Raw genomic sequence first — 12,543 nt, 5'->3', positions numbered from 1 at the left:
CAGTGTATCTAGATTGTGTGAATGCAGTGGGTTATGTGTGCCTGTCAATGGTACAATACATTGAGGGCCCTGTGTTCTATTTCGGGAGACCCAGGCTTGCATGCCGAAACATGGAGAGGAAGTAGATAAATACCCCCAGGAAGATTTGTGTATTGGTGCATTTCTGTAAGTTGGGTGGGACATACGCTGGTGGAAGGAGAGTCAGGCTTTTCCAGAACACTTCAAAGGGTGCTCTTTGATTCAGTGAGAGGTCACAAGGACGGGGCCCGGGCACATCTCAGGAAGGAGATGGGGCTGATAAGAGAATCAAAAAGAGCAGGACTGGGGCTCTTTTCTGCCTTCTTTAGGACTATGACATCTCAAAATAGTGATCAACTGATGGGCCAGAAAGTTTTCTTGACATTCTTTTTTCTTTCCCAAAAATTGGAGCAGGTGACATATGAGCAGTCATGAGAACAAGGTACAGTTTACTAGCTAACGTGTTTTGTTAGTTCTTCTGCCAACCTGAATATCAGATCCAAGAATATATCCTCCACAATAAATAAGGCAGCACAGTTTGCCAAAGCCACAACTCAATACACCTTGAGGAAGTACAGACAATCTTAGACGCACAGGCTTAGACTTACCTTTTGCATAACTCAATTTACACCATTGATTAAAGAATGTCAAACATCCTATCTTTTTGGAATTTGCTATCTTTGGTCTCTGTGTTTAAGTGTCACATCAGTTATCATGGAAATTAGTATCCAGGTAAATAAAATTGAGACTCCATGCAAAACTGAAACACATTATGGGACTTCAACAGCATTTTCACAAAAACATCTGTTCTGAGTTCATTTATTAAAAGCCAGATTTCTTCTCAGAGCAACTAAAAAAATTTATCAATTAAACCAATGACTTTTATTTACCTGGATATTGGGAAAACAATGCCTATCTGATCCCAGACACTCAAAGCTATCTACACCACTGGTCTCCCCCCACATCAATTTTATGTACTTAAAGGGGGTTCTGCGCACAGACAAACTAATCTCATTACCAGCAACAACAAAAAACCAATGGAATCACAAAATTACGAAAATAATATAACAATTACTTTGATCTCTAAAGGCACACCAGTAATGGATATGCCTTTTCACACATGTGTGCCGCTACAGAAATAACATATTGACACACCGGTCTGTTTCCAAACACACAGTGGTAGGATCCAAAGGTGGATGCAAGCCTTGATATTGTACTATGGTGATTTGTAATGGTGAGCCTCTATCCTTCATTCCAAAGATATATCCTTTGTATCCCAAATATTTTTTTCATAATTAGATAAATATAAATATTTATGTATTTAAAATATTTGTAAAGAAGTCCTTGCATACCACTAGGTTTTTATAGTCTTAATTCCCACGTCTTTTCAATAGTTATAGTACATCTGCAACAGAGCATGGTCCCTCTTGTGTATCACCTTTGCATAATGAGGAGGCAATAAGGATGCATTCCTAAAGAACTCACATAGCCTAATAAAAAATAATATATAGACATTGCAATTAATATTTAAGAGAGTTTGATGCCAAAGTATAAATGAATTAATAAAAATGCTTACCATAGCTTGTCATCAGATCATCCTGTATAACAGCATTGTTGTTTCCGCAAAGACCTTTGGTTTTTCCCAGATAGTCTGGTGTCATTTTAATATACAGTGCGGAATTACCATCCCAGGCCAAGGTAAATGCAAACTGATGTCGAACAATAGTATAGCCAGCTATCCGCTGTATGTGTACATGCTCCACAATATGAGGTAGCTGAACACTTTAAGACAATAAAAAAAAATAAACATGAAGTTACCACAGGTGTTGTTTTATATTCTTTTTATGCACTAACCGTACATTGGATTAAGAACTACTCTTTTCTAAACTTGGTGCGAGATGAACTATTTACTGGTCACAAAAAACAGGTTGGTTCTTAACATTCTGAACTTCAGTTGGTTGCAGTTCGACCTACCTCATGAATATTAATGCAGTAGGTTACAAACTGCCACTCACTATGATTGGAGGCTATCATAGGTATTGTGTTCAACAGACTATCATGTCAGTGATTGCTATTAAATAATGCAACCTTTTAAATATATATACATTTTTTTCTAAAGAAAACAGTATATACATATATGCCGTTTTCTTTAAAGTTTTTTTTTAAGTTGGTTTAAGAGTTGGCAGTGCTCGGTTGACCACTGCCTACTCTGCAATAAACTTATAATTTTACATTCAAGAGGAATGTCGGTTGGTGCGACTGGATTGGGGTCATAAAATATTGATGCATATAATAGTGATTCAGTATTTGGAAGGGATGCCTACAGCATTCCCCTTAAAAATACCAAATTTGAGTGTTATTGATCATTAAAAACCATAATATATCCGATCCCCTATTCGACGCTTGCAGCAGTTCAAATGCTTTTTTTCTATGTGCTAATACCATTTTTGGAGTCGGACGGTTTTTCAAACTCCTAAAATACGATTCGGAAGCTTGATATTGTATGTGTCTCTTCAAAAACTGAATAGGTCACAAACATTGACATTTTACCAACACCTCAAATTAGGTGGTAATGCATTCAAAACTGGAAGGGTTCCCCTTTGAGAAAGTAAAAAAAAAAGGCTGTTGAAGAGTAGGCAATGGTCCAAGGGATCATTGCCTACTGTTCAACAAACTTTGAAAAAGGAAAACTTTTTTTTTAATGTACACCCTTTTCCTTTAAGAAAAACAAGCTACATTTAAAAGAAAAATGCTTTATTTAAAGGCAATCACAGACATGATGGACTATTGACCCGATCAGGCCTCCATAGCTGTGATGGCATCCAATCACAGTGAGTCACAGTTTGTCGCATTGTATTTTAATGAATTGAATAGTCTCAATAATCTTTGCAATTTCTGTGATAAGGAGTTTATTTTATAAATATTGATTCATTTTTTGATCTTCATATAATACATCTGCAAATATTGTGGTACAGGCATACAAACATTCCTCCAAATAACTGGAATGACATCAAATATCTAACACATAAGAACAATCAACAGACCAAATACCCTCTGAATCTGAATGCTTTCTACATCTAGACATTCTCACCAGGGCATTAACTATTTAGATTTATCCTCACCTATCGTTGCAAGGTATTCCACAAGGAATACTGATTGCTTAGCTGATATGGTTCCTCCCAGCCTCTTGTCTATTAAACATATGACTATAGGAGGCACCAACACCATCAGAATTATAAATTGGGATGCCACACATAAGATTTTGTCTGCCGAAAGCATCTCAAATCTCCATGTCAAATACTGTGATACTACCTGGAGGAATCACGAGGAAACACTGACTGCTGCATTGAAGTCACTAAAACATGTGATCCCTGTTCTCATAGCTTCTAGATATGTTTTGTATACGAACATGCATTGGCTGCCCTCTTGTACTTTGCGCTAACATCCATTTCCGTCTAGCTTGCGCTAAAATATTCTACATTGATATAAATAAGTAAATACATTCTCTTACTGTAAACTTTTTAAAGGTATTGTACAGCACCTAAAAGGCTTTCTTAATATCAGAAAAAGTATGAAGACTAATGTACACAGAAGCAATCAGTAAGACCAAAATTATTTTCGCTGTAGTGCAGGTTTGTGTTGATGAAATAATAGAAGGCCCTATTCACAAAGAAGGTACGTTTGCATGTAAACATTTTCTTATGTGCACTCATGGATGGAATTAAATTCGTTCACGGATGAAATAAACTATTTCCATGTGTAGAAATACACCTAGATGTAGACGTATAAGTTTCCACCCTCTAGTGAGGGGAACCAGACTCCTACTTCTGCATTTGTTGGTGCAAAGTTACTATCAGTAAAGGAGCGTATGCATGTTGCACTCCTCGTCTGTTCTGCAGTAGCTGCTGCTGTTGAATAACTGTATGCACAAAAGGTCATGTGGGACTCATTCAAAAGTAGATAATTCATCTGTAGGCATGAGGGCTCTCTAATCTATTTGCCTTCATTCAATATCAACTTGATTGAGTGGAAACATTACTACAGACAACACAGTGATGGACAAAGTAAGAATTTCTGTCATACATGTATTACATTCATACATATATGAAATAGTGCGAAATATGTGAATGTGTACTGCAGACGATGGGGTGCTGACGTGGTAATCATATGTACGACAACTAACACACAAAGACACTATATAATCCCCAATGGTTGTATGATCTCATTGGCTCCGAAAGACATAAGGGAGTTCCAATAAATGAGCAATCCCTTCTTATCAGTTGAAGATGTCAACCAACTTGGGGTGGTGGTGTTAGTTGACGTTTCTACCTCAAAGTATTTGAGGGGTCTCCTAGCTCCTGGGAATGTGCCATACCGCTTTAGGAGAAGTTTACAAGGAAATTAAATATGCCAATCTTTTCGATGGTTTAGGAAGTGAGCACAAGCACTTCAGCACTGGTTAGCAGTGTTAAGGTACACAGTGTCCCAAGGCCAGGAAAAACAAATTACAAAAATTTCGAGGTTGATGATGAAACGTTTGAGCGAAGACTGAGGCTGACAGATTTAACACCTGCCATCTTTAGGAGTATGTTGCAGTACCAATGGCTGGTCATGTGTAGTGTGACTTATTCCAAAGCTTGGCTGGAGCAGTTTAAAGGCTGTTTTGTCAGTTGTAAGACCATGTTAGAGGAAGTTGTGTATTTTGTGAACTGCAGTTGTCTTGCTCATTTATGGACGTGCTTTTGTATTGGCATTTTACTCCCTAACCCCCCCCTGCATTAATTTTCCTAAGCTTCACAAAATTATTAGTAATTATTCCCTGTTTTAGTACCAGTTCTCCATGTCCCTCCCACAATTACTATTAAAGCATGTACTTCTGGACAGAAAAGTTAGGAGATGGAGAGGCAGTAATCTCCAGCTGGCGGTTTATGAATTCCAGTTTAGGATGAGTAAACGGGTACTAATTTACACCCTCTAAAATTGCCAGCAGCAGCTCCTCCACTAGGGAGTAGGAGCATCCCCCCACTGCTCTCAGACCAGAGCAACAAGGAAAAATAAACTGACATTAACACATTGTTATTATCATTTTATTTTTCTGCACAGAGTCAGGTTGGGGTGGGGCAGGGCCAGGATGGTTCCCAGGAGGAGGAGTGGTATGGGCACTACTATGTGCGAATGGCGTTTTTGCGGGCCGTCTTGAGCTGGCCAAACCTTTATGTGCACTTAGCATTTCTCCACCTGGCTGTGCTGCACAGCCGGGTGAAGAAGTGTCCCAAGGCTTCCAGGCACTTCCTGAGTGGCCAAATAGGCAGCTCAGACCAATCACAACACTGCTGTCAAGCTTGTGACAGCAGTTCGTGAATGGCTTAGGGGAACCTGGAATCATCCTGCTTCCGGGAATCAGGAGGGAAGAGAACAGGAGGGAAGAGAGGCAGCAGCCGTGACCAAGTAAGTGATTTTTTTTCCAAACCCCATTTGTTAGCAGCCGCCACTGAAACTAGCTGTGGTGATTACAGCATAACACTTAAAAAAGCAATGGTCACATGCCAGTTCTTCAATAATGCATTGTTTCTCCTCAACTCTTTGGGCTAATGTCCCCAGGTTTCCATCCATATATCGATGTTAGCAATTAGAGAAGTATTGCCATGTGTAGTCACTAAGGCGGACATAAATGTCAAAGCTTATAGTTAGATTTCCACTTATATGTGTGGTGTGAAAATTGATCTATTTTCTATGTCCTACAAGCATTTGGTGACCTGGTGAATATGGGGTCGTCAAAGCTGACGAGCCATTTCTGTCCACTGCCTGCATTACACTCCCCTACACAAGGTGAATACTGGCATAGAGGAACCAGAGGGTTACCACCACAGTTTTCCTTCTGTGGAAGTGGGATGCACCGGGCTAACTGTGTAAAATCTGTTTGCAGACATGCGCGTGCCTCATTTTGCACACATTCAGAGTCTGTTTTTCATCAGTCTGGTCTAGCACTGTTTATTTGGCCAAGAGCGCAGACCCGTTGAATTACACAGATCTTGAGCTCATATTCAGCTTCTTGCCCCTCTCTGTTTTGATCCTGGTCCTTAGGTGAGATTGTGAAATGTTTCAGTTCATCACTCAAAATAAATGGGATTTTACATTACATATAAAAGCACAATTACCTGTTTCCTTTGTAAGTCACATTGTTGCCTTGTAGCTTAATTTCTCCATCCCCAGCAAAAAACAGACTCACTGCACGTTCACAAGTATAGACAGAATCTGTGCATCCCTGATCATTATGCACCTAAATAGGAAAGTTATTAAAATAAAAAGTTACAGTAATGCGAGACAGTTGATATATTTCGTTGATTACATCAGCTCGTTGAAACAGAAAAAAATAGCACAGCGGCTTCCTTCAATTCCCCATCATTCTAAATGTACAGACTGCCATACATAGGCCCTATTCTCAGTGGCTTGACTACAGCCTCTGAGGTGCGGGGGAGGGGGGCTGAGCTAAAGGGGGCCCCCTCCTGCACAGTGCACGGGCGGCGACTGAGAGCTCTTGACTGTGTCTGGAGCGCAGGATGCCCACTCCATGTACTTTGCACGGGGACCCCCTCAAATTTGATTAGCCACTGCCTGTTATGGGTTTTCTCCTAATAATGGGGAATAACATTAAAATGGTGGTGCATTCTAAGGACTCCCGTCATTTTCATATAATGGGAAAAGGCAGTAGATTGGAGATCTTTTCTTTAGGTCCTGGGCAGCAGGATGTGGGCAGCATCCTTGGAGGATAATTTTTGGTTTACCATTTCGTTTCATGGACTAAAACTATTTCATTCATTTGCAAAGCAGTTGATCGTTTTGTAATATTGGCTCACAAAAGTTGGCTATAAAAAGCAGTCAAGTTTAATCCAGGAGGTGGTGAAAGGAATACTCTGAAATGGAATTACACAGCGTTCGTACTGGATAAACTTAATATCTGGACAAGTTGTTTAAAATGCCTCAATTAGCTGCTGGGGTTATAGTATGAAACCCCAATAGCCCAGTGGACTCCAATACATGTCTTCTGGTATTTCTGAGTATGCAAAGTGTCTCTAACTGTGTAAAGTGTATCAAGAAGTGCAGAATGCCTGGCGATGCTATAATTGCAAGCATGGTTGGACTGGGACAGACAATAGGCGGGCAACAAAATAAAAGTGTCCCTCTTTAGTAAACCAGATAGCTGACAAAGATGGCTCATATTTTCAAATTAAGGCAGTTTTTAACTTGTAAAGACATGCTGTATAAGTGTTTTGCACAGTATGGAAGATTGCATGGATTTGAGTTTGCTGTAGGCAATGTTTGTTTTAATATCAGTGAAATCAGCAGTAAACCATAAAACAGGCCCACACACAGCCAAAAACACGGTCAACACACTGACCTGTCAGACCAGACTGCCCCGTGCTGTCTGATTAGCCTATAGGGAAGCCCGACCTTGATGGTCACCCTAATCCTGGAATGGATGCATGCACAGTTGTTTAATATATTAATAGTCAAACCATGCGCCCACAATTCCTTGACAGGAAGTTCAAAACGAATATCTAGTTCACCAAAACGACTTTTCACATCCAAATCAAAAAATGTATTCAGCATCAGCCATTAAACGTCTTGCAGTATTTCGTGGATATAGTGGCATGCCCGCACCTGTATTGAGAAGCTCTGCTCATCCAGGCCATTCTGCCTCACAAGATCATAGGTAGACTTTCCAGGAAAGTAGAAATAAAGTCCGTCAAACGTTTCAAAATGGTACTGGCCCCATGTCCGACAGATGCTGTCTCTTTCTGAGCCTGTATTGTGCACTACAAGAAAACAAATGGTTTTTACATTTGTTATTTACATGACGGACTTTCAGTGAATGCCTTTAAATGAACCATCTTGTTTCAGGTACGTTACCAGGCAGGTGGACCAACCTACCTGTTTGGCATCTTGATCCTGTTGCGTTATAACGACTACAGTCACAGCGTCTCCTTTGTACACATTCTCCACCGTTGAAGCACGTCTCTAAATTAAAGGATGCAGATTTTACACACTTTCACTTTACCATGCACATTGAAAACGAAAAAACAAACATGTTATTACAAATAAAACTGCACTGCATGAAATCTGTCTGGATGTCGATTCATCAAAATGCCAGGGGGAGAGGAAGTGACATCGCATATAACATATTGACACCCCTCCCCCCACCCCGTGTCATCATATGAACTTTTGTAACGATGACGGAAAGTGGCATCATGTTACCCTAAGCCCTGATAGAGCCTCAAGAACCCACATTAAGGAAATGGATGTAACTTTATCAATATAATTTAGAAATCTTATGCTAGCTTTGAATGTCCTATCAGGTGCAAAGCTGGAGGCTGCGCAGGGCCTCGATGGCCAGCAAACAGGGAAAAGATCACTCATACAGCAATCACTCAGACGAGGGCATCATTGCCTAGGAAAAAAACACAAGGACCATTTGATTGGATGCTTCCTACCATTGTCTATCTGCAGACTGGGGTGCCCTCATTTGCATACAGACGAGGCGAGAAAAAACATTCAATCCTTCTAAGAATGTTTACTGTTTAAAACATAAGAGTTTAAAAAAGACCCACCAGCCCTTAACATGGCCCACAATAAGTTGAAGATTAAATAACAGCAAATAACAGTGCTTGCAAGCTGCACAATCGTTGCTCATTGTTCATAGTACTTCATCAAAGAAGCCTGTGATGTTTTAAAAAATCCCACTCCAACATGTTCCAGAGGAAGGGCCTGATGGAAGGTTCCAGGGACAAGAGTCAAAGAGCAGCAGAAAACAAAGAGGGTGAACAGAGTGGGGGTCTTCCAGCAAGAGGGCAGCAGTGTCTAAGGGGCAGGGAACAGCTTCTCTCGCTTTGTTCATCTGTCTTTCTTCTCCCTCTCTCTCTAGTCTCACACTTCTGTTCCCTGTCCGTGTTACCATCCTTTTTAGGGCTCGGCCTACATCCCACGAAGTGGGTGTGGCTTCAGAGTCCTTAAGTGAGGACTTTGACGAGCTAACCTACGAATTCCAGAGAAGCACGTGAATTTTGTTCGTTATATATGGCAGCTGCATGGCAATTGGCCCTCGCATGGCTGTGTTTTTACAAGCCAGCATGCAATAGGCCATAGTCTGTAGAGTTTCTCCACTTCCTGCATATTCCGTGCGGAGACGCGCAGCAGAAGGGTATAATTCATCCATTACCAGCTGTCAGGGGCAGCCGTAATTGAAGCCAGATGGTCGGCGCGCATTCACCTCTTTCCAGTTCATTTTTTTTTTTCAGCTGTGTGTGCGCGCATGATGGCTCCCTGCCAAAGCGTGTGTGTGTTTTGCGCATGGCCGCCTCCCGGTCAAAGCTTGTTGTGTTTAGCCAGCATCCTTTTCAAAATGATAAAGAACCACTAGAGAAACGGCACATACCTTCACTACAAAAATAGCAGCAGGCTAAAAAGACCTCTCCCATCACCTTCCGTCTTTTTTCTCAACTTTTGCCCTGCCTTCCTAGCATAATTGTTTGTATTATGTGGCAGCTAGAGTGAGAGCAGACAGCAAGGTAAGGAGAACACCAGTCTATTGTAACTCGTGCACATTGTGTGATCTTGGGCGCGGGTTTATTACATTATGTGGCAGCTAGAGTGAGAGCAGACAGCAAGGTAAGTATGTATGTATGTATGTATAAATTATTTTATAGCGCGCTCCGTTACTGGAGAGTATCCTGGCGCGGGTAACTCGTGCACATTGTGTGATCTTGGTTAATGCACTGACCGCGGAGGTCTGTGTGTGGTCTGCGGCACCCAGATCGTTGAATTAATGCATGGTTACTCATAGTACGGCCCGCGGGCCGGTGGCGGCCCGGCAAGCCTTCCCTGGCGGCCCGCGGACGTTTCAGACAATTTACCTGTTTTAAAACAAAAACAAAATTGAAGAGTGATAGCAAACACTGCACGTTGCGTCTCTGAGAGACTTTGCTGCTCTGTGGGGGGCGGGCATTCCGTGATAGTCAGAGTGCAGCTGCAGGGGCCTAAGAGGTCAAATACAAAAGCCTCATTAACATACAAATGGTCTTTTAAAGACCTTTGAAGTACTCGGGTGCGGCTGTGTGTCTATGTGCCAGGAAGCTGTCTCAGCCCAGGCACACATGCAGGGTGAGATGAAAAGGTGACAAACCCCTGTTACGTTTTACTTTGTCTCGGTTCTTTACTACCCGCCTCCCCAGTTTGAAGACCACCACATAACGGACACTCACTAAAATCACTACCAAGCTGTACTTTGTTGCTAAGTGACTATCGATATTACCCACAGCTAATCTATGATATGTATTTAAGACAGACTTCTGTACCAGCTCACTTACTGGACAGGCAAACATTCATATGCTGTATTTGTACCAAGTTGTGCCGCTCACCACTGTATCCAACCTTTAATAGCAGATGCAAAAGGTTATTTACTTATGTCCAGGTAAACCAAAACCAATAAAATAGATTTAAAAAAAGACATATGCTGGGCGATGTAGCACAAGCTTACAGGTTTTAGAAATAAGCACCCGACTGAAGGTTCTACCCACATTAAAAATCACTAACTTCTCCAGAAGTTGGGGATTGAGCAAGAGACCGGAAATACTTTCACAGACAGAGGCAACCTGAAGACGCCAACAACAGACAGGCCCTGAAAAGAGACTGAAAATAGTGCACCGCTTGATCAAACCTGCCTTCTGGTGAGGCAAATAAGCCCACATGAACATGTGAAAGGGGTCCTGGGAGATTGCTAAATTTGAGCCGAAAACATTCATACTGAAAGAGGTGGCTGCAGCAAAGATCCACACACCAAAAATGTAACAGCTATGAAATAAACACAAAAAATAAAGAGGCAAGCTGGGAAATTGAGAAGCAATTGAAGGGAGAGCGAGAGAGGGAGCGAGAGGGACAGAGCGAGGAGAGGGACAGAGCGAGGAGAGGGACAGAGCGAGGAGGGAGACAGAGCGAGGAGGGGGACAGAGCGAGGAGGGAGACAGAGCGAGGAGGGGGACAGAGCGAGGAGAGGGACAGAGCGAGGAGGGGGACAGAGCGAGGGAGACAGAGGGAGAGAGAGAGGGAGACAGAGTGAGTGAGAGGGAGTGAGACAGTCTGAGTGAGACAGAGGGAGAAATAGAGAGAGATGGAGGGAGGGAGAGAGAGGGAGCGAGAGGTTGAGAGAAAGAGATTGAGAGAGGGAGAGAGAGAGAGATGTGTGTATGCCGGGTCCGATGGCTCAGTGGACAAAGGCGTCTGCTGCAGGGACCTGTGTTCAACCTCATGGTCACAGTTGTTTTTGTTACTCTAGACCCGCCCCCTACTTTACTGACCCGGCACCCACTAGTGCGGCCCTCGGACACAAACTACACTGTAAATTTGGCCCCCGAGAGAAAGTTTGTGAGTACCCATGAATTAATGTGTCTGCTACAGAACGTTGGGTGTCCCTTGTAGGTTATTAGTTCCTATTCCAGCAAGTTAGCTCAGCGTGTTAATGTGTTTCCTGTATAGAGAAGCGCCTCACCTGTAGGGAACAATTACAAGATGGCTCAGTGAGTTAATGACGAATCTGCCTGCCAAAGAATTATGTCTTTAAATGAAAAGTTACTGGTTCTGAGCACTGTTTTGCGGGTAAACATTTCTACGATAGACATTTAGGTAACCTGAAGGTAATTCTCACTGTAAGTTGGGTGTGTAAACTCCCTACTTCCAAAAATAACACATAGATGAAAGGTATCACTTCAAACGGGAGGACGTTTGGTGTTGGAAACGTTTGAATACAGCAAAGTCAGCTCAGTTTGTGTAGTCTGGCATTGACGTGGCTATTTTTGATAACGAGGCATATAGTTTCCTATCTTGAACTCCATCTATGTATGTACGTGGTGTTTCTATATCATAAACCGACCAATAGGCAGCTGTGTGCTGTGCGGGCTCAGAGACAATGACTGACAGGCGGGGTGGCCGGGCTGTGGATAGTCACTGCCCTGTGATGTTGTATTCTTTAAGAGAGGAGTCTTCGCCCCTTTCCTGAACTGGATCCGCCTTGGGCGAGGGTCCTGCTGGATACAGGGGTGCTGTCTCACATGCTGGGTGCACAGATGGAGAACCCCTGCCTTCTTGTGTTTCCTTTCTTGCACTTCTTGGTTTGCAGTCTGAAGTGTCCTGGTTGCGGGTGTGCCTAGAAGGACCGCAGACTGGGCTTGTCTCCATGATAAGGGTTGGTCTTGCTGGCTCGGGCTAGTGGATGGAAAAAGAAAACGATTTATTTATTTTTATTTTTAAATCGCATTTCTCGGTATCTGCGCCCACTCACCTCTTATGCGCTTTCTTGAGGTGCCTGCGCAGACACTGCAACGTATGTGTGTGCACGCACCTCTCTAGCGCTCACGTGTTGTCACTGAAATCTAGCACCCACACGGCCGGGGGCGCGCCTCAAGGTTAGTTTTAATTTCTGTCTGTGATCTTGGTGTGGTTTGCTCGATGTTGCGGACCCTCAGACTCCACTGG

At 42.5% G+C, this 12,543-nt stretch overlaps 1 protein-coding gene across 1 annotated transcript in view; it reads right to left on the bottom strand.

The window, feature by feature from the left end:
* The window catches only part of OTOG (otogelin), a 1,187,449-nt gene that overhangs the window by 1,054,058 nt on the left and 120,848 nt on the right, over positions 1 to 12,543 (bottom strand). The window contains exons 3-6 of the mRNA XM_086954148.1: positions 7,951 to 8,037; positions 7,681 to 7,835; positions 6,177 to 6,298; positions 1,595 to 1,800 (exon numbers count right to left, since the gene is read on the bottom strand). Coding sequence (XP_086810274.1) covers positions 1,595 to 1,800; positions 6,177 to 6,298; positions 7,681 to 7,835; positions 7,951 to 8,037 — 570 coding nt within the window. The remainder of the gene's footprint in view (positions 1 to 1,594; positions 1,801 to 6,176; positions 6,299 to 7,680; positions 7,836 to 7,950; positions 8,038 to 12,543) is intronic.

The sequence above is a fragment of the Lissotriton vulgaris genome, chromosome 2_1, assembly GCF_964263255.1.
Source record: "Lissotriton vulgaris chromosome 2_1, aLisVul1.2, whole genome shotgun sequence".
Taxonomy (NCBI): domain Eukaryota; kingdom Metazoa; phylum Chordata; class Amphibia; order Caudata; family Salamandridae; genus Lissotriton; species Lissotriton vulgaris.
Note: the sequence above shows the minus strand (reverse complement) of the source record. Positions and strands in the feature narration are given on the sequence as shown.